Here is a 23,852-nt window from a genome sequence, read left to right on the forward strand (position 1 = left end):
GTACCGACAACGCCAATACAATTGTCAACTGACAGACGAAAATAGACAATACGCGGTAAACAAGCAGGACTAGCGCCGGCACCGCAGCCCACGCGCATCGCGTTTGTCTGCGCAAATGAGCCCTAAAGATATTTTAACGCGCTTACTAAACCGAAAAGCATGCTGCTGATCGTAGGAGTCGTAGGACATTAAAAATGCTTGTAATATTTAGATGAGGATTTTTAAGTGAGTGAAGAGGTTCTTACCTCCCTACTTATAAATACGAAAGTAGGTCTGTCTGTTACCCCTTGCTTAAACCATTGAACCGATTTAGATGAATTTGGTATGGAGAAAATTTTATGCCCGAGAAAGGACATATGGTAGTTTGTTAGAATTATGGACATTGTATGATATAATTCATCGATGTCCAACACTGAATTCCGTACGTAAGTATTATTTTAATTAAATTATGATTTATCATGAATATGGTAACGTTATAATGTTCATAATTTAGAATTAAGAAGTTAAACTGTTATAAAGATTTAGGTCCCCGCCAACGCATACTGTCACAGTGGCGCCATAGTTTTATGCACCGTCCACCAACGTCGGCCGGCGGGGTTCTCGCAATGAGGCAGCATGCGTTGACGTGAACCGACGTTCGATTACTAAGACAGTATCTGCAAGTTAATTGATATCCATGTATCGTTAATAGTTTTCAATGGTTGATATTAAGTTAATAAAAGTTGTTAAAGTGTCTTGAGTGTTTTACTGCAGCTCGCTGTCCTACAAGTTTTTATCAATCATCATTATCATCAAAATAAATTTAATTTTAATGAAATAATGATTTTTACTCATTTACCAACTAAAACGGGACTTATGGTTCATTAAATAAATTATAATTACTTCCCATGATTCGCCTATGCCATCGCCATGATGCCTAAGGTATAAGCGATAAAGGCATGAATTAGTCAACAAACTTATCCCTGTTATCATAAGCAATCTTAATAGCACTTTTTTCGTTTAACTATTACATCATTTGTAGATGCAACAGAGTGCCTCATGCTTGATTGATACGGCCGTTACAACTTTCCTTATATCACTCAAGACCAAAACAAATTTCACGCTGTATGCAATAACCATCTGTAATCACCAGTGATCGGAACTATGGGAGTAAAACTTTAACAAAACTTGTTAAGCGGACATAAAATAGTGCATACAGCCCTAAAAATATTCATGTCCATAGGGATAGGAATAGTATAGTACTTACATCCATAAAAATATTTACATTCATAGATATTCGAATATTTTTAAGACTATAAGCACTCTTTTTACGTCCGCTTGATAAGTTTTGTTAAAGTTTTACTCCCATAGTTCCGATCACTGGTAATCACACGATAATGTATTCTAAACATGAGCGTAAATTGGTTTAACAATGCTCGCTATACAGCCATCAGCTTGTCACCTACGATTTACCTGTATCGCTTTATAGGTCAGGCGGCTGAAGTTCGTTAATCTCTGAACTGACAATTATTTTCGAGCGACCGCGCACCGCGATCACCGTATCGACAAGCCAAAAGGATCGGCCATTCTGGCGGTGTACCAAGGAACGCAATAGCCAGCCTAACTAATGTACATTTCGCGACCCAAGTTGGCATTTTGTCCGATGACTCTGACATCCGACTAATCTGCTAGACCTGCTTGGCTTTAGATGTGACATAATTCCTTTACAAGCTAATCGTAATAACAGAATATGGTAAAATGGAAGACGCGCCGATGTGTTTACGTCTATTCCTTTATTTTTACATGTGGGTTTATGTGTAGCAATACTCTTATGCTAATAAAATGATAAATGTAAAACAATGAAGGAAAAATACTATAACATATATGATGTATATGAGAGGTGTGGTCAAATTTTCGAAACAACAATGAAACTGACTTAATCTTTGTTGTGTGTCAAATGATATTTAGACATTTATTCCTACAATATTTTCTGGCAAGCCTTTTAAGTAATTATTGTTATGAAGGCTGTAGAGAGAGCATTAAATAACAAAACTTTGAAAGAGCCACTTATACTCCCTTAAACCTCAATATTTCCTAAATACTTAATAAGTTCGAAATGTATTCAGTAACTATGGAGTTATCGAATTGACCAATCCAATTTCACTTCCATGAATATCATGAATATCATGATTGCTAATTGCATATTTCCTACCTTACATTTGTGCAACGGCTAACCTAACTCACATTAATGTGAGGAGCAAGTAGCTATTTATTCAAAATACGTCACAAGTTACACGTATGTCGCACATTAAACTATTTTATTACTATGTTGCCGGAGCGTAATACCTTGTTGATTTTGGACGTGTTCGCAAGACAGGTGTGTGCATTACTGTTATTTAAACGAGTCGTTTAGATATAGGTAGCTACGAATACGAAATAAGACGATCCATTTAACTTTGTATGTACTGTAATATACCAGCGGATAACACGCAAGAATTTTGTTTATTCATCGTCTAGTTTTCTTTAACGGTTGCCTGAGCAAATATACTAATCAACATATAAGAAGCTAAAGATTACATGCATATACAGCACCGATGTGCTCGTCAATTTATCAACAATGATTTCGGATAATTTATTAATTATTTCGGATAATTTATTATCGTAGTTTTCTATGCAACACTTATTTTCGCGATTTCAGGTTTAATTCCATAGTAATTAAGTGTCCTTCAATGTGACCTAGATAATCAGCTTGAGGAACATAGCCACTATGGCCAAACCTTTAAAATACATTATGTGGGATGGTGCATTAAATAAGACATAACACAACAACTAATTGCTGATACTAATCAGCAATGACATTTTGCCCTAAACATTTCTACAAATAACACAAAGTCACATTAAGCATGTTTGTTGGCACAATTTGATGATAGATCGCCGAAAGATTTATGTACGCACGGGATGTTGATATCAGCTTATTTTGCACTAGCGACCGTCCCGGCTTCGCACGGGTTACACAAAACCTTAACAAAGTGTATACCTATACCTTCCTCAGAATCACTTTATTCATATGTGAAAACCGCATGAAAATCCGTTCAGCAATTTTTGAGTTCATCGCGAACATACATACAAACAGACAGACGCGACGGGGGACTTTGTTTTATACGCAAAAAGTGTAGTGATAAAGTGTGGCAACTGGCAACTAGTGATGCCATAATCTGTATCTTCTTCTCTTATGACATTTAATAATATAAGTAGGTAGTTGACTTGACGTGTTGTGACTGAGGGAATGACTTGATCCACCACATCTGGCTAAAAATTATGACTTCGTCTATGAAATTCTCTATCTCGAACTTGAATAAGGTTCTCCATCTTGTATATGGTATATGGATGTACTAATATGTGTTAGTTTATGTTTTGTATATTATATAAAAAATAGATAGATAGAATACCCTTTATTGGCACACCTCAGTAAAAATATACAAGAAAAATAAACCATTGATTAAATTTAAAATAAATATTATATAAGTAGTAGAATTTAAGCATATTATTGTAGGTTTATTTTATTACGTTTACGTATAATATAAGGAGAAATTTAATTGTGAAATTACATGAACGGTTAAATTTCTGTTTGTAAATTATAAATCTCTCATGCACCAACATATACACCTCTGTTTGGCCCAATGGCTGATTGGTTGGTAGAGAATGCCCTTTGGCATAAGTCCACTATTTGGACTTATATTTTTCTTTGTTTGTGCAATAAAGTTTAAATAAATAAACTTAACAGCGAGTTGTGTACAACCAGATTTTCCATCTACCTTATATTCCCGGTTCAATGTGGGCACTGCACTGGGCTACGTCGTAGCGACAAAGTACAGATCGGTTTCGCAAACCCCCGCGCTGCGTATTTCCATCGGCGTCAGGCGTAGCGCGAGCGTTACGTTGCGAAATGGTCTGCAAGCGCCAAGCGCACCCAACATCAGGGAGGCAGAGGATGACGCCCTCAGATGACACCGCCCAGACAGAAATAAATGTGCAAGCTAAACAAACCCGGCATTTCCGGCGGCACGTGGACTGACACAATAAAGTAAATATATCTGCGAATAATTCACAGGGTGTCCACGTCACACTAAATAGTTAATGTTTTGGGTCATACCTTTAAATTTAAGGTCAAATTTTTTTTTACTTGAAAATAGGATTGGTTTGTACTCCAGACCTATTTTTTATAATATGGGAGACAAATGAGCAGACGGACCGCCAGATGGTATTAAGCGACTACCGCCGCCCATGGACACCCATTGCAATACCAGAGGGGTTGTAAATGCGTTGTCGGCTTTTAGGTTGGGAGTACGCTCTTTTCTTGAAGGTCGTATCGGTCCGGAAATACCGCAGGCGACAGTTCATTCCACAGTTTGGCTGTGCGATGCAAGAAGTATCTGGAGAAACACACAGTTGAGGATTGAGGTTGATCTAAGTGGCGAAGATGAAAATGTTATCGTATCTATGCATTGAGATCCATTTTAGAGTTTTATTTCGGGTACTTAAAATTATCAAAGAGCAATTCAGAAAGTAGAGCCAACCAATTAGATGCAATTGACCATATGAACACTAGATATAAGGAAATCCTGATTAGCGATTAAATATCATAATTAGATGGCGTGGCTAAAATTAAGACCCGGCATCAGAAAGTGGACACCCTGCGTGCACGCGGAGACGCTGTGCTTGGCACGGCCAATATTCGCGTTTTGGCGACGCTACGCCATGAATGGGCGTAATATTACGCAAGCTGGCCTTTTCGCCTGACTCACTCATACTGAATTAACTTGTCTAGAGTGCCTCGAGTACCCTGCAGCTGTATTGCATATTTCATAAAATATTATTTATGCATTCTGTTTCATAGTAATTTCAATTAATGGAAATCTCACTATTTACCTGGCAATAAGGGCGACCAATTGATATGATTTGGAACGGTCTCACATATTTGCAGGTGCATATGATTAAGGTAGGCGAAGCGAAGAGATCAAAGAGCATTCTTCGTTTAACATTATGATAAATTCTTGGAGCTCGTTTTGGGAACTTGACAAGCCTTGAGCTACATACAAGTGATTTGCCATAAATATTATAATAGATAAATATTATAGGACATTATTACACAAATTGACTAAGTCCCACAGTAAGCTCAATAAGGCTTGTGTTGAGGGTACTTAGACAACGATATATATAATATATAAATATTTATAAATACTTAAATACATAGAAAACACCCATGACTCAGGAACAAATATCCATGATCATCACACGAATAAATGCCCTTACCAGGATTTGAACCCGGGACCATCAGCTTCGTAGGCAGGGTCACTACCCACTAGGCCAAACCGGTCGTCAATACCATACCTAATCTACTGTCGGTCGGTGCTATACCTAATATACTGTGTACATACTTGTAATACAAGATTAGGAGATGAAATGGTTCTCAAGACATTTTTTCCTATTTCCGTTAGTCGTTCAAGATCACGCTAAAGGCTGGTCGGCCTAAACCTATAAAATATAAAATAAAATAACGCTCGTTAATTTTTTTGTATGTGGAAAGTTTGATAACTTTCTTACTACGACAGCAACGTCAGCAACGTTAACCGGTCTGTTTAAATGTACAGTCAACATCAAAAGTAGCGGATGAAATAACGTTTCATAAGTATCTACCATTCTGTAACGGCTTAACAAAAAATGATGTCTTTAATATAGAACAACTAAGACTGTAAAAGATGTACTTTTGAGCGCGAATTTTAGAAATTTATCTATATTTGGAGAAGTTATCCGGAATATCAGATACTTTTGGCGCGTTGTTTCATCCGCTACTTTTGATGCTGACTGTACTTACTCAATGCGACTATAGATCGTGTCATTCATGACGAAGCGTCGCTTGACTCGTATTGTCATGTTATTAAAGGTTAGATTTGACTAATCTGCGCGTCAAGCGTTAAGGTACTAACAAAGTGTTAAGGTACTAACCTTGAAAATGAGTGCCTAATTTCGCCGTTAAACGTAAGTTTGGCGAACCTAAATATAGTTTAAAATGTACCATAATTTTTGAAAGAAAAAAGTCTAAAAATAGTTTAGCAAGATCATAATACGATATCCCTAGTCGGTGTAATAAGGATTACATTTGTTAGCAGGTGTAATTGCTATGAGATAGCTTTTATGCACGTGTCCAAAAATAAATCCTACAGATTTAATGAAGTGACATATTTGTTTTCTAATGTGGGTTTCATGCTTATTAATAAATCTGAATAAACAATTAGATAATATTAGATTAGTCATGTATTATGACTATTAATAATCTTGGGATGTTCCACAGTTAGCATAGTTATTTCTGGGACATAAAGGGAAATCTTATAAATAATATTTATTTAGTCTCTACAGTACTGATAAAACACATTAGGTTAATAAATAATTAGACAGTATGAAGGATGAGGTATCCTATTCTGAGGTATCCTATATGATGTATTTCGGTTAAAATAATGTTAGAAAATGTCAATTATAAGTGTTTACGGTAAACTTTCATTTTGATTTCGACACAAATGAATGCGCACTACATAAGCTCCGTTGTTACTCAAAATGCTAGGAGAAGAGAGTAATTCCATCGCCACTGCAATATACCCCTATACTTAATAATCAAACGAGCTTACCTGTGAAGTTTGATTACAATTATGCGAGTATCCAAATGGAGGAGCGATGTCGAAGCAGGAACGCAGCGTAGCGAGTGAGAGGGACAGCGCGAACTTCTTTTTTTAAATACTATATCTCTAAAATGTGTGACTTGGACTGCACGATAACGTGTACTGCTGCTAGTAAATTATATTTGTTGTCTTGGATTTGGATAGGAAGTATAACTACCGGCAATCCTGGCGTTGAGTGTCTGTTCATTTAAATCTTTTGACTGATCGTGCCCACGTTGCCACAACGTATGTCAAAGAATCTTGCAAAACTATGTAAAAGGTACATACATAAGGTACATACTGTGCTGTGTATTTCAATGCTTAAGAAATCGTTCTGGTTTATTTGCATGACATGATCATGAGTGATATGTCGCTTGGTGCTCAAAAGCTTAAGAACGGCTTCAACTTTTATTACCCCGACACGTCTGAATGAAACAAGCCGTTCCAGGTGATAAAATTAATCGAAGCAAATAATACAAACATAACTCCACTAGCATGGACGGCAGATTGGCAACAATTCGGCGTCTATCTATTTCCAAGCAAATTATCCTCAAGCATGAGTTATGGACTCGGCGTGACGACCGGCGCGGAGTTTGCCAAAACGAGGATTATGACTGACCTGACATCTGCTCGACGAACATTAACAATATACTACATTTTTTGTAGTCTCAGACCCAGACTAACGTTGCTTGACCTTCGTTTGTTATATCAATTCAAAACACCCTTTACACTGTATCTAACATTCCTTGTTGGACACATGGTAATCAAATTACTTGCATCCTCGGATGATGATGAAACTGGTGCTTATAGTGCATAAAATCATTAGATATAAGTTCAATGATTTTTTAAATACAAGATTGACACGAGGAATCAATGCGACAAGGACTAAGTTGACCCATATTGCAATCTCCTTAGCCTAGCCTAGAGTAAGTTATTATTCTTAGATATGTCAATTCAATACAACAACCACATCTGATGAGAATATCAGGATTTTATTGAATTTCGTACTATTTCTAAATACGAGTAGAAAGTAATAAAAAGCAAAAAAATACACAAAAGTGGCACATAGAGTTGTCTTCGATGTCGTTATGAAACAGACGTACAAGAATATTCTTACATTAATAGCGGATCAGAATAGTGCCTTGCGTCAAATACATGGATTCCGTGTGATTCCGAAATAATTTTATCTTTTTCAGGTACCCTCTTTTGATCACTGCGCCACAATAGTCAGTAAGTTCGTTTTTCAGGTAAGCAGTTACATTCTAAATTTAATTTTGATTTGTGACATTCATAAAAACATTATAATAAAATAAAATAAAAACAATTCATAGCACTCATGAACCTTAACTCCTTGGTGGCCAGTTGAATATTTTTGCAAAAAAAAAAAAGTGTAATAACATTGACAGTACATGGCCGGGGTTCCTTTCTGCCGATATTGCGGCCTTAACAACAGGTAGCTTTGGATGCAACGTGTCTTTGGTCCTAATAAGTATCAATTTTTTTACAATGCAGTTACTGAAGATATTTTCCTCGATGGGCGGCTCGAATCATCGGAACAGCCTAACTGCACGATCGGCTCTATAACGGCTCGCCAGCGAATATTGTATAAGAAAGGTTATTTTTGCCGTCGTCCAGGGTCGCAGTGCGTAAACACTGCCGATACATGGCAGAAATGCCTCGAAACTGCAAGCTTTGCGCAAGCACGTATTCTGCGGATGTTTACTATTATGATTATCTGCTCCGCGGCTGTTGCTAACCGGCACTTTTTAATTTATTACCAAATATGTATGAATACGCATAATATTTAGAAGCATCTTGATATTCTTTATGTTGAAGATGAAGGATTCACACTTGGTATGATTGATTCGGTCGAAGCTTCCGGCAAAATATACTTCCAAAAATTCTGAAGTTCATATAATATATTTACACAGTTGTTACTTTTTTGCTTTAATTGGGTTAGGAAAAATTAATTGAATGCAATGAAAAATTCACTGTACGAAATCTAGGGCACCGACATTTGTGATTATTGCTCATTAAAGTTCAAAAGATGAGCTTAAAGTTTGAAATAATAGTATATTAAAGCCTATAAAAAATTTATAAATTAGCTAGAAACTAGTGCAGTGAATCATGCATGAAACGCGCGCGCACCTCCTCTTGCATTTAAAACATTGACGTCAAAAACTTAAAACGTACGCCAAGGATGAACTCTAACTCCTGTTTCAGTTATGTAAATATTGTAATTTGCATATTAAAATTAGCAAGCATGTTTCAAACTTTTTTCAGGCACCAAACATCAATGTCGTTAAACGAAAAAAGAAATTACTTTGAGGCCAAACTTTGTAACAGCGCCACGCTGAAAAGTTTACGTAAAGCTTCTAATGTCGTACGTCCAAGGCACTCTTTATTTTAGAATGTATTTGGGGATGCTTAGTGTGGATGTCGCTAGTGGCATCACATTAATTTAACAGACTTATGAAATCCCATGCGCAACGCCCTCGTGTATCCGAACGTGTTGTTAAAATAAAATTAACAATAAACGAAAACGTTTCAAGAATCCGATTGTCTCACGCTAGCAGTTGAACACATATTTACACTAGATATTAGCTATTTAGTTGGTAGGTATATCTGGCTAGTCTAAAGTAGTTTTCCCGTAATAAAACTGTATTTATAGCCAATCTCGTTTCGTATATACGTTTGTTTGTCACTCGGTTGACAGCTGAGCGAATCAACTACCACTTAACGACAGCACTAATTCACGACGAGAGAGGTGCACTAGCAACCGCGACAAGTATGCGAGCAATGTTCATAAAAAACTGACGAGTTCAGAAGCAGTATCTGCTGTCAAATCACAGCAAAAACTAACACTACTCAGTCTACTTATATGTTTGATACAATATTTAGAAAGCGTGAAAAAACACATTTATTAAAATTATGTTTGCATTTTTTATAAGTGAAAAAACAAATTCTTTCCCGCCGCCATAATAGAGTGAAAAATTTGTTTCATGTTAAAATAACAGCAACGATTTCACAGAACTATTTTGAAAGGCGGCCGAAATATATCTAAATGCCACTTAGTTGATAGGTGTCACAGAGGCTGCCCTAAATACAAAACTATCTTTGGTATAAAATGTTGTGGAGGCAGTGAATTCATGTGATTAATCTTAGACCGCGCCAGAAATTTAATGAATTACGGTGTATACGTTGATTCGGTATACGAGTATAAGCAGCGGGTTTAGAAATTGAAAGTGGTTTGTCAGAGGCGTGTTGACACGGGTCCAAGATGCTGTCGTTAGATATCGGTAATATGGTTCGCATGGCCGACGCAGCGGACGTACCTTGCGCTAATCGCAAGCGACGACACCCCCTCGTTTATCATAATACCTAATACATGTTTGGACGCCAACATGCTCATGTTGTGCTCGCAACTTTACGGCATTATCGGTAATGCATTTGGCAGTAAACCACGGTCACCACTGACTCAATCACTACTCGTATTTAATTATGTCCTTAAGAAAATTTGATACGAAATAATGAGAAACTTTTATTTTTTTAATCTTAAGGGTGGCTACAACCGGGCACCGTATTGCATATGGCTCAACGCAATTCTCCGATTCGTCAAACTCAGGGCACTAGACAGATTTAAAGAAGATATAGTTTGTCGCGTGACAAGGAATCACGTAGTCTGGTTTGATAGTCTCGCTGCTATTATTCCGAACTAACGGCATGGAAGTAAAATCGGTGTTTTTACTAGTCAGTTAAAAAACGGTATTAAACTGGATAATACGAGATAGATACATCATAAAAGACCAACGAGGTCAAGGTGCATATACAAAATGAGGACGAGTAGACTAATTACCCGCCCACGTTGTCGATAAAGCTCAAATTGTGTGTATTCTATGTAAACATTTTTTCATGTACGGTATACAGCACTATAAACAACCACAAAAGCAGTATTGAATACGACCTTTATGTATGTAGGTATATCTAATGCTAATTCCAACGTCATGGTTTCTATTTTTAAAATCCCTAACATAATTAATTTGTCAGTAAAATATGATGATTAATACTATAATAAAAGATATATTGACGATATGTAGACAGTTTAAATTCAACAAGTGGTTTATATGTGAATTACACAACCACGGACAGTCAGTGCCAAAATTCTATTTGTGACGACAAACCGAGACGGGTATATTTAACTGCCACCCATAAACTGTCGAATACTGTCTCTGACAACATCGAACGAGACAATATCACTAACGCAACAAGCAACAAGGTAATGTCTTCATTAAATTCATGCATGCACTGCACAAAAACAACCTCACGGATGCAAGCCACGGCGCAGATAGCATTTATGTTTATCGAGACGAAATTAATAAGTCTTATTTAACCGCAGCACAACAAATTAATAAAGGGGGTAATGATGATTTTAATAACTAACGCCATGATTTCACATTACGCGGAGTTCATGTCGATTTCACATTAGGATACACCTACGGCCGGGCCAATTAATCAAACTTTTCCCGTCCATCTGGCACTAACTCGAAATCACAACGTAAAATGTTGTTGTGTATACACTCGCTTTCATTGTAGGCAGTAGCCGGAATAATGCATTGTTTGTAACTCATCTACGCAAACATTCCATTCTTATGCGCGACACAATTCGCATAACCCGACCTTTCAGCTCGGTGCATAAATAGATCTCACTCCGACTTGGGCGGAAAATTACAAAATTCCATACTCGTGATTGCCAATATCTTATTTGGCTTTATTTTACTCAAATTATGAGGTATGTAAAAGGTCAATACATTGTTTATCTAGTATAAATTGTCTGTTATTTAACAACCTACCTAATTATTTAAACCCTTAATTTCTATATCAAATATTACATGACAGTACATTTGTATTACAAAAGGCAAACGTATTCCTAAGGTATCTTTTCTTGCGAACTTTTGATAGATAGGTATCAATGGAAAGGTGTGGGAGGCTGTTTACTGAAGCATTGATGGCGTTTAAAATTTTAATGGCTTTTCCTGTACTTGACTAAGGAAATCTCGTGATGCGCCGGCGCGGGCGTGGGCGGATGATTAAAACGCCCAGCTTGAAAACAACGCCTCTGTTACGACATTCTTCACTGGAATCAGAGTAAAGGAAAACAAGTACGGATACTACCAGTTTGACACCGACATATCCGCTAGCGTGTGCGTATAACTTACTTTTTATGCATCTCGCTCGTACTCGCATATTAGCATACGAGCGAATGTATAGAAAGTAAGTTACACAGACGTTACCGAATATATCAGTTGACACTGCTAAGGCAGGCGTCGCGCCACCTGTTCTGGCGCAGCAGCAAAAGACTGTTGTGTCGCCGAAATGATATATATTTTTAGTATGTTAATCTGTATGGTATCTATGGACCTTTGTTGCCTGAAAATTAATGTTTTTTTATTTGATAAGGCTAAATGTCTCTCACCATCAGTGCTAATAAACAGTACCCCTAGTGTAACTTTGATCGACATCATAACGTGACGAACGCGTTTGCGTTAAGTCTCATTTTGTATAGGATTTTGAGTTTCCAAAACGTCCCGCTTGGCGCGCTCTTTCGAAATCCAATACAAAATGAGACTAAACGCAAACGCGTACGTCACGTTTGGAAATCGAATTTAGTTACACTAGGGGTACAGAGTCGAGTACTTCTCTCGTCTAATCGTTCCCGGTTGCATTTGTTTCTGAACCTAAACCTACCAAACACACTTATAAAGTTGCAACAACACATTGCTTTACAATTTAAAGGATGCAATCCCAAGATTTTCAGCCTTACGATGGCACCAAGTTTGTAAATACCGAATGACATTTCGTAGCAAGAAGTATTTGTTTTCCTTAGCATTCTACTATATATAAGTGCAATAAAATAAACAATATTTATTCTAGAACAAAACAAGGCCTCTGTTTCGACATCCTTCACTGGAACCAGAATTAAGGGAAAACAAGGCCGTCGTCAGTGACTCGTAAACGACGCACTACTAATAGGACTAAACGTGTCAAAAATAACCGCTATCTTTTAACAGGTCATGATTTACTGCTGTATGATGACATTAGTTGGTTTTATTATTTGTGGACGATTGGTTTTTTTTTTATCTAAGTAATCCGTCAGTTCTGTTAATGACTAAATATCTCATTGATATATTTAAGAAAATTATTTTATTATTTGTGAAAAAGTATACCTAATGTAATAGATAAATAAATTTTAATGTAATAGCTAAACAAAACCAGGAGAACTTTCCATGTTTGTATAAAGTTAAAACATTTAGTACTTGCCTCTACTTTGCAGTGGTTTCAACAAATTTTCATTACATCCCATCCCATGTTATATGACTTATATGTTTAGGTGCTTGTCACGTAAAATTGCGACTAGACTCACGGCTTGGCAGGCAATTTTACGTGTTTTTGGACCAACAAAGACAACATTAGCATAAAGCTGTATTTCTGGTTTTCACTACTACTAATTACTTTCATGATTTATTTTCAACATTCATCAAATCACCATTATTACTGTTTAGTTCAATGTTAAAATTGTAAAATCAAAAACTTATTTGAGCGGGAAAACGGGATAAAAAAGTAAACACAAAAACTAGTCCGCTTCTTGTTACATTCGTAAACAATAAAAAAACACGACGTTAAACGCTTTACGATCTAGATCCAGCAAACGTGTAGAACGCTAGGAATATCTTTAGCCACCCTTACTCACTGGAGTAAGTAATATGTGTCACGGCGGCCGGGAATGGAAAGTGCATATAAATAGTGGCCAGAACGCTCCCGAGTGGGCAGTCTTATGTAACCGGGACGTAGATTACATCCTGTAGACTCTGTATCAGTAGCGGGGCGTCCATGGAACTTTAGCGCCACCTTGTCTACTATCCGCACACAAAACTGACGACCGGGGTTGTAAAACTTCTCATTCACGCTTACGTGGTCATGGCAATAGTAAGAGAGATAGTGAGATAACCGTCTACAAGACTTACATACATAGATATAAGTTAATCGAATTCCTCTTAATAAGTTGTCAGGAAGAGATTGCTTTCTACCGATAAGCTGGCCTGTTGTGCCTGCCTCTAGTTTAAATATTTTTTCTCCTATACTTTTTGTGTAATTGGCGTGTGCAATTATTAAGATTTTTGTAATTTATCATAATACCTATACCCGCGAGCCGCATCGTTAAATTGCATACTTTGCCACTATTTGTATTTTTTTTTTACAGTTCGTAAACGTGTACTCGCGGACGTAACTTAATCTAGGGCTAACCAATAAAATTATATCTAGAGATACGGCTTCATCCTCAATTAGTACCAGGACCGATGTCGCCGTGCCTAAAAAGTGCGTTTATATTGGTAATTCTAATTATACCCCAACAGATGTCAAGTTACTGATATGCGATCATGATTTCTGATCAAATTTACCAGGAATTAGAAATATACTTGTGGCGCTTGCGCTCATATTTTGTTATTACGGTAGCGCTTGTTCAGTCAGTAAGCAATCTGTGACTATAAGATCTCGTAAACATGTTCTCTCCGTCCAAATTGTCCCCGCACCTCCTTAGTTGTGGTTTTAAGGTTGGTATTACAAACCTTTGTTATGTTAATGGCACGATTTAATTAAAGCAGCCGATTTTATCTTTGTTTTGTTTAAGAATGTTCGTCGGCGTGACTCTGTATCTGAATAACAATGTAGGTCAACTACGAATTTATAGAAGTTTTCACTTTTTAAGGGCTTTAAATAAATTAGAATGAGTCAATTTGCTGAAATTTTCCACATTTTCATTGCTGGAATGTGTGAATTTATTACCGCTGCCAACTCAATAAGGGATACTATCAGTGACAATTATTTATTTATTTATGTTCAGGAGAACCAACAGCTTTAAACTTACAGTAGGACAACAAGATTAATACAGAGAGCCAATTACAGGAACTCACAAGTAATTACAAAGTATATAAAAAAAATATTATGCCATCATTCGTAAACAATAAACCGGACAAGTGCGAGTAGGACTCGCCCACCGAGGGTTCCGTATTTTTTTAGTATTTGTTGTTATAGCAGCAACAGTGCGTGAGCGGTGAAAATTTTCATGAGATACAGCCTGGTGACAGACGGACAGCGGAGTCTTAGTAATAGGGTCCCGTTGTACCCTTTGGGTACGGAACCCTAAAGAGATCTATAGGTATATAATAGTATGGTTCTAAATTGAATGTTTCGTAAATAGGCAATGTAGGTATGTCGAATTGTCGATAAGTCAAGGCTTTAATCCAATCTCACAAACAATTTTTGCATTATTTCAATGATCTTATTGATTATAATACTGGACCGGATTATGTTGATTTCATGACATTACAATAATAAACTAGCGTTAATAAAAGTATTAGTTAAAAATAAAATATTACCGAAATTTGAGTACCTTACATTTCCTTAATCCATTATTTATATCTGTGTCAAAGAATGTTGCACCGTGCGAATTCCATTCACACGCGTAAATGTAATTGTGTGTGTAAAGAGATAATTTGGTCTCGGGACTCGCATCGTAACATGCGGTAACCATACTTCGAGTACACTTTGCATCTTTAACATGAGAACGCATTAAGTAAACCATTTACACCGATGCAATTTGAGCTCTAATGCTTCTATAGAAAGTCTAAAATAGGAGTAGTAATGTAGTTTTTTGGTATCTCACTTGCATAATTAGGGCGTGTCGGCGCACGCGGCTAAAGCAATATACACATTCAACCCCATATGTTTACTGTTACCGTTTACTGGGGCAATCATTAAGGTAAATTCTGAAAGTCCGCGCAATAAGTACAAGTAGGTTCTTATGCACTATAAATTTTGTTCAACGAAACAGGTTATTCCGCTAAGGTATATTCACTTTAAACGTCGATAATGCACTTTGTTTATAAAATTAGAGCCCTTCTACTGACCCGCTTGACTTAATACAACTGAAATTAAATTTCCAGAGAATAAAACCGTGCAATCTTATTTTGGTGTGCAAACAGTTCAGTTGCACTACTTGCAAAACCTGTTCTCCATTTTAACTTTACCGTTTATATTGACCAATAATGGCGACAAAATTAAAGACTATAATTGGATATAGTTTACTTTCGAAAAAGACACGTGAGAGCAGGTCTTGTGTGATACAGGAGTAAAGAAACGAAACAGAGTAGCATACAACCGACGTTATCGTCGATACGAAATGCCATATACATTATCTAGATGCATGTGCTGAATGCTTTCGTTTTAGCGCTGTAGTAAGAAGCTGTTACTCTGTCGTCTTTCGTTACTGCTGCGCTGCGGTAGTGACAGGTGCTTACCGTTAAGCGGCGTGGCGCGGTGCAGACGCCGATTAATTAGGATAGCTCGTCGAGACGCCAGACAGCCGCGGTCGGCACGCGATATGAAATCATCCGCTATCACTGCAGGGCTGTTCCCGTTTGACCACTTTATTACAGGCGTGAAAACGAGATGTTTTAGCTAGCGATTCGAAAGGGCTTCTGGTTAGGCCTACTTGAATAAATAATGTTTTGACTCCGACTGACTTTTGAAGATCGCCGCGAGGCAATTTTAGCCACCCATTATCTACGAGTTGTGAAACTATCCGCTATCACTGCAGGGCAGTTTTTAATGCTTGACTACTTGACTACAGGCTAGTATCAACTGTATAAAACAGATCTTAGATTAATAAGGTTATATAATTCGCAGATAACAGATCAGTATAAGTATGTTCATCGCTGAGTGTCTGGGTGTTGGATATTTGTTACTAGACTCGGGGAAAGTTGGATTTACAATATGCGTGTATGTACTGTATGTACAGGTCAATCTATATAGTATCCAGTGAATACGACGTATAAATAAAGGCTTCTTTTGTAACTCGAATATAATTTATCAGATTGGGCCACAGCGTTTTGATAAACTACATCAAGAAACTATTAATTATACAATTAAACTTTTTGCCAGAAGCGTTACATGATAACTTATAATTCAAGTAACAAAATAATAAATAAATAAATATTATACGACAATAATACAGAAATTTACAAATTCCCACAGTTAAATAAAATAACAATGAAAGTTTAAATTCACTGATAGTCCAAGATCCCAGAACCACCAAACCTTACTTATTTTCTCATGAATAAAATGTATGGGATAATTAACCCCCTTATTCATAAACGTGTAGATGAATAAGGGGGTAAATGTTTGCTATTATATACCTAGTGGCACGTCGTTATTATGTTAGTCATTGAATAATTAGTGTGATAATACTTATACATACCTACTTAAAAAACGGTCAATGAAAAGTGGCATCAGATCATATAAAAAGTTTCCGACCTATGTTATTTACAGCAGGGATCGGAAACCGGTATTTTTTGTATGGGAACGAAAACGGTATTTTTTCGTTCTTTGTTAATTACTTCATTTCTAATTAGGCAATCTAATAATACGAAGTCGTTATCTGAAAACACAACTGAGTCCTACATTTAGAGTATAAAATAAACCGAAATATATGGTTATTTCGATGTTTTTGCAAAAAACCGGTTCCGATCCCTGATTTACAGATCTCGGATTCTAGGGGCGCATAATTTATTGACAGGTAGGGAGTTCCAATATTATTAAATTTAATTATCGATACCTTTACCTTATACTAGTGATCGATCCCGGCTTTGTTTGTAACTATATTATTCGTAAGTATTATTTTGGGGTCGATGATTAAATTAGTAAAGTTTACAAAAAGCATTTTTTGTATGATGGCTTGGTTAGAAAAAAATGATGACGAGTGAAGTTTCGAAATCCCTTTAAAATAACGAAGTAAAGAAGTAAATTTCAATAACATGATAATTGTATTTTACAAACAAAACTTGGAGCGATCATTTGGATATGTGAGAAGCATCGATAATTGAGTTTACCGATATAGGAACTCCCTACCTGACAATAAATTATGCCCTCTAAAATCCGAGGTCTGGTTATTTACATCCACGTTATTCAGCTAACGATTTGCGTAGGTATGCATTAATTTCCAAAAGACATTATACACGCCAAGAAGAGCAACTCTAAATAACGTAAAAGGGGTAAAATAGCAAAAACTGAACTAATTACCGGTCAGTGGAGGGCTGACACCATTTTCCCAAAAAAAAGACTATTTCACGACAAATAAATCCCACATTTACGATCTTTATTACAGATAGTATAAAGGCGATATTCGCAAGGTGGGTGTTGGTCTATATAGGTGGGGGTACAGCTGTCAGTCAGCGGCACACGTGGCGAAGTGCGCGGGCGGCGATTAGCGCGCACCGTAATTACGCGGGTCAAACGTTCCAACTACCAATTATACAATGTCTTCATAAACAATCACCTGTTGATATCGAGCCGCTAGAAACGGATATGAATCAATAAAGTATCGACTGATTATATACAACAATAGTAAATAAGAGGACAACTTAGCAGCGGACGTTTTATAATTTGGCTACTTGACAGTTTTTTGTAAATAATGACAATCGATCCTGATTTTCCTGAGGATCAAATGTCTATATAGGACTCGTGGCATTTAAGCAACACAAAGGTCAGAAATTAGAGTTAAAGTTTAATTAAGCTTCCGACACCGAAATATAGATACAATGTCTTCATAAACAATAATCTGTTTAATAACGAATACAGTTATACCTATGGATCAACAAACTTAAATACCGTATGACGTATTAGATTAGGATTAGAGGTCAACTTGGTAGTGGCAATTGATTTACACGAGTAAATCAAAAGCTCGCGCTACAATACGTTTCAATGTGGTTAAACTACCACCTGTTCGATACCGAGGTGCCTGAAAGTAATATTATGTTATTCATGATGATGGAAAACTGAGTCGATATAAGATAAGGAATTAGGTATTGTTATTTAGAAGCCAGTCAGTCAGAAAATGATTAATTTCTGGTAAGTAATACCAATGAAGACCGGTCTGGCATAGTGGGTGGTAGTGACCCTGCCTATGAAGCCGATGGTCCCGGGTTCGAATAAATGGGGCTACGTCGATATTTTGTGTAAGTTTATTTATTTTATTTAAATAATACCAATGGTAGTAAATTTTCCATCGTTGTAAAACAATAAACTAATGATTAGAAAGCATAAAAATGGTACAAACACACATACCTAGTATCTCTAGCACCCGTAAGATATCAAAAGGATTGAGTATGCGGTAACCAGAAATTTACCTTTAAATTCAATACTTTAAATCACACAAAATTGACCACATCTAATCACATTGTGATAAAGTTTAGAATGGTCGAACCGTGTCGTCGCGTAACATTTTTTCGAAGTAACTAGGAATTGTTACATAGCAATTGAAATGAAAAGTCAATTTGATTACTGAAATAGATATCATATATAAAAGGATAAACTGCTATGGTCTCCAATGCTCAGAGCTGGGGTCGAAGCAGCGTCTTCAGCTTTCGCGGCTGATGCCATAACCGACCTAAGCGACTAAAGCGACCCACTAATTACTTTCCTGAATCCTTGATAATATCATTATTTTCCGCAAACCCTTTATAACATAAAATAACCACCCATACCGTAAAATGGTCAGTACTCACATTTCAATGACTTACAGCTTTCCGAATGTTAATTAATCTAGGTGTATGATTTTGATGCTCAACTTAAGTTGAGCTTCTTATTTCAATTTGAGTTTATAAAATGAGGTTGAAAGTAAAGTAGTTACAGTTAGAATCCAACTGTAATAATTAAAGCTGGATAATCTTCAAACTATAGTTATTGTGGTTAGGTTATCCACCGCAAACGTAACCGAGTTCTTGTTGTTCAGCCAGCCGCAGGTAACATACATCTTAAGGCCTTGCAGTTAATATCGTATTTTGACATGAAAAGCAACAGATTGGTACAGGTATTGATGTTAATTAAATGCCAAAAAGAAATCGTGGAAAAAGATGTGATTCTATCATAGTTAAGCTAAAAACTGTAAACTTGCGATGAAACAGGTTTCAAATTTTTTTTAATCTGTAAAACTTCTCATATGCTTGTTTTATTTTTTTCTAAAAGGTGTCATTAATTTTTATTTCGAAATCTAATCGTAGAAAGAAAACATTGTCTATCATCTCGAGGCTAAGCTTAAACAAAACTAGAGCTGAAACCAGGTTTGCAGCCTTCAGTTTACTTTATTCACTTGTACTTAAAAGTTCTCGTCTATTTGTATTTTTTTTTCTTTAAGTTGTTATAAACATTTGGTACGGTACCGTCGCAGTGTCTGCAGCGCTTCGGCTCCGGGGGTGCGATCTCGTCGCCGAGCTCGCGGTGTCGTACCGGCATGGCAGCGCATCCCGCGCCGGCGCCGCCACCGTGCTAAGCGCGCGCGCAAGGTACCGCTCTACCGCTCCTGTGGCGGTGGCGGCGATGCAGCCACTAAACTGATCCACGCCGCCCGCCCGAGCCGATAGGCGGCGCCCATTCCACGGGCTATTTTGGGCGGCTGTGACTCATGGCTCGAACTGCCCGCGCGCAGCGCCCGCGCATCACAGGCTCTAGCTACCCCGGTTAAGCCTACCCGCTGTTTTCGGAGGCTGCGTCCGAAAGGCTTTTCCGTTTATGAATCTGACCTATTTGTGGGTAGATGTCGCTGTACTGATTACGATATTTGTCACGCAGGGACGGTATTTTGACGGCATTTGTATAAAGCATTGTTTGTGACTTAATATTTCATCAAGTTAGGACATTTAGGACTAGGAGTTGCAGTCGTAGTTTCATACATTGTTTTCATGCATTACTAGTGCTCAAAAAAATTGTTGTGTGCCAATTTTTAAAGTTGTCAAATTTTAAAAAATAGCTTATTTGGGTTGAAGACTTAAAACCACGTAAGGATTGGCCTAGACTCCATAATAGAGAACATTTTTAATAATGTTGCAAGTAAACTAAATTGTTGTGAAGAAAAAGTTTCCACTCCATTATAAATAACAAATTAAAAAAGTAGGCCAGGGACAACCAGGTTTGGTTTGGGCAATAACATTCTATCCCACATACCACATCATAATGTTGGGAAATCATACAGGGACTTCTGAGCTTTTCATCTATTTGTGTATAAGTAAAACTAAAAAGAAATCATAAAATGTGGTGGTAGTTATTTCTCTGTCCTAACTGCAAAAAAAACCTGAAGTGTTTTCATCACAAGAAGTTTATTCTTATCTTAAACATATGGGTAAATTGGGTAAGAATAAGTGTTTAAAAAAATTTAAACATTTGAACTTTTTGTTCATTTATTTAATACTCATGAGTAGTTGACATATTATATCGTCCAATTTATAAAAAGTCATTTCCAAGACATTCTATGTAAGATCAAATCTTGTAAAAATAATAGCTTATGCCAGTTCTACTGTAAGATACAAGCGACAGTTGTCATAATATGTTTGGACAAGACGAATTTACACAAGTCAACGGTCTATTGCATGCATCTGCAGATAATTCGTCCATCTATTTTAATATCATGAGTACTGATGTAAACAATAAATGCATTAATAATCTACGACTTTTAGAAACGGGCAAATGTAAGTGAACTAGAATTGGAGTTATTAAATAAAATCTCTACATTTTTAGCTTAGTAAATATTATTGCTTAGTTTTTACATATAAAAATATGTTTTTCTAATAATTCTACGGTCTACTATCCTATGGTCAATACCATTTTGTCATATAACAGCTAGTGGTGCATATAATATATAAGGGGTCACCAAATGGTGGACCGTGGTCTTGATCCAGACCATCAAGCTATTTCATTTGTTTGCTTATTTTATAAACTTGGTAGAAAAGGATGCAATGATCATTTTATTTTAAAAACTGGACTCCTGAAGAAACTAATGGTGATCCCTGTAATGTATAACCATGAACATATTCAAAAGGGTGTCAAATGTAACCTAACTAGCAAGCCTTTGAGGTATGTCTGTCAGCAGACTGTATTGTCTTTTGTTTGTAGAAACATGATAGAGTGTCCTAAAATATGTTATCCTATATATGATTTTCTTCCTCGTGAGATTAGCCGTCCAGTAAATATTAACTTTTTACTAACTTTAGTTTTTACTCCGTTTTGTGGTATTTTGAGTAAATTCCTAGATAAAAATAATCTTAAATTGTAGTATGTATCATATTATTATACAATAAGTTTGTAGATTTAATACTTAACTGTAGTTTGTTCTGTACATAGTGTAGTGTTCATATTGTTTAATAGTTGTATGTAGTCTATTAGTTAGTCGTAATTTGTATTTCTTTGCAGATCAGATACTCCACCGAACACTGTCTATGACCGTAATAAGATTCATATACTAGCCGTGTCTTATCCAACCTGGACATTGGCAGAATCATCAACACCTTGATGGAGCCATAACACGAAAAATTGATTGATTGATAGAAACATGATAATGTTGATAACTAATAAATGAATAATGAGAAGGTAATAGTAAATTTGTTGGCATAGAAAATTTACAATATACTATCTCCTCCCTTATTATTTATCCCATTTATCCTTCCTGGAATAAAATCCAAATCCAGGTTATATTATTAAAGCTATCTGGTTTCTTATCCCTTGGAGTAGTAGGTTGTTGACTTCCTACCGATTATGTTATTTAAATTTCAAATTTGATTAATTGAAATAAAATCAAAATTCCAATAACTGGAAAACAACATATGCCACTTGTAAAATTATGTTTATCTATTCTACAGATTTATGTAACAAAATTAGTAATAGAATTTTCACATAAATAGCCACAACTCTTACATCAACAAAGCATTCAAGAAACCCATTTTGTTTAGGTTTAATCTATAACTTATGTAACATATGTATTTGTTATTTAATTTGTTTTTGTGCTGCAACAAAGTGCATTTACTTACTTACGTCTATTAGAGCTCTATTGAGCTGATATTTTGCATATTTTCTGAAATGTGTGCATTGTTATTGTATTTATATTCCTTCAGGACAACTTTCAATTTTGATTAACCTAATCGACCATTTCCCAGCAGCCTCCGAGGTTGCAATGCAATTACTCATGGAGTTTTGGCATTACTGAGCTAGTCTGACGATAGACTCCCAACACTCACCACAAGTGTTTATTGAATCTAAGCTTGTTTGAAACATCTCAATAAGTGGTTAAATTTATGCTTGATCTGATAAGAGCAATTGACTATAAAAAAGTGCATCATATCAGAATTTCAGACAGACACTAATAATTTTAAATATTACAATGTCCGTCAAACACTTGATTTGATGTGTCCATCAAATGTGTGAGATTGATAAAAATTTAAATAAGTTTTCTAACTTAGTTTCTATACCTACTAGCTTATTTATCACATATTATTGTATAATTTTTTGGACTATAGGAATTTAGATTTAGTTATGATGTTGATAAACAATGTAAAAGAAACAAACGTTCATTCTACATGCTGTTTACTGAATCCGTCACCTATTTATTCAACGAAAGTCTATTGCGTCTAAACATAACATTATGAATAAGACTTGTTGGCAACCAACAAGCGTGGTAATTATTTCAATGTACTAAACAATGTACAGTTATCATTTTTGGTGTCCGCTGCCCAGATTCCATAAATTTAATAATAATTAATACAGAAGGTGTCTGATTACAGACACCGATACAATCAATGAAATGACAGCTGATTTACATGATGTCATAAACGAATTTTGTATCGACTATTACTAATTACATAAATTAAATCCCATAAGAGTATGTATCACCAAAAATGTGACCTAAATCAAATGCCTTTGGGTATAAATCGTCGGTTAAAATAGATCTTATCAATAAAAGAGATACAGCTTAAAAAGCTGTGGGCGGCGTAAAAACACTAACCTTTGTATGTAGAATTATTTTTCTTTGTGAGAATTCTCCGTAGTTGCTTGTTAACTTAGTACGGCCAAAATCGCTAAATATTGCTTCACCACGGCACTAAACTCAACATAGCACAAATGTAAAAATAGTTACTCTCACTGGGTACATTGTTCAGCCATTTTCAATAAACATATACATACAGACTGTACAGACTGCATAATACGGAACTCACACCGTTTTCTTGCTGCCAATTTCACCACCGAGAGTTTATTTAGTCACCATAGGTCTTGTCGAACCTT

At 36.2% G+C, this 23,852-nt stretch overlaps 1 protein-coding gene across 2 annotated transcripts in view; it reads right to left on the minus strand.

The window, feature by feature from the left end:
- Positions 1 to 23,852, minus strand: part of LOC133523471 (uncharacterized) — a 57,942-nt gene extending 34,090 nt beyond the window's left edge. Inside the window, exon 1 of one of the 2 annotated variants that reach the window (XM_061859069.1) lies at positions 23,575 to 23,852. Coding sequence is in view for 1 of the 2 variants with exons in the window: in XM_061859067.1 (XP_061715051.1) it covers positions 19,967 to 20,039 (73 nt within the window). In the remaining variant the exon portion in view is untranslated. Of the gene's footprint in view, positions 1 to 19,966; positions 20,115 to 23,574 lie in introns of those variants that run through there. The other variant, XM_061859067.1, reaches the window with a different exon arrangement.

This window comes from Cydia pomonella, chromosome 12 (genome assembly GCF_033807575.1).
Source record: "Cydia pomonella isolate Wapato2018A chromosome 12, ilCydPomo1, whole genome shotgun sequence".
In the NCBI taxonomy this organism is placed as follows: Eukaryota; Metazoa; Arthropoda; class Insecta; order Lepidoptera; family Tortricidae; genus Cydia; species Cydia pomonella.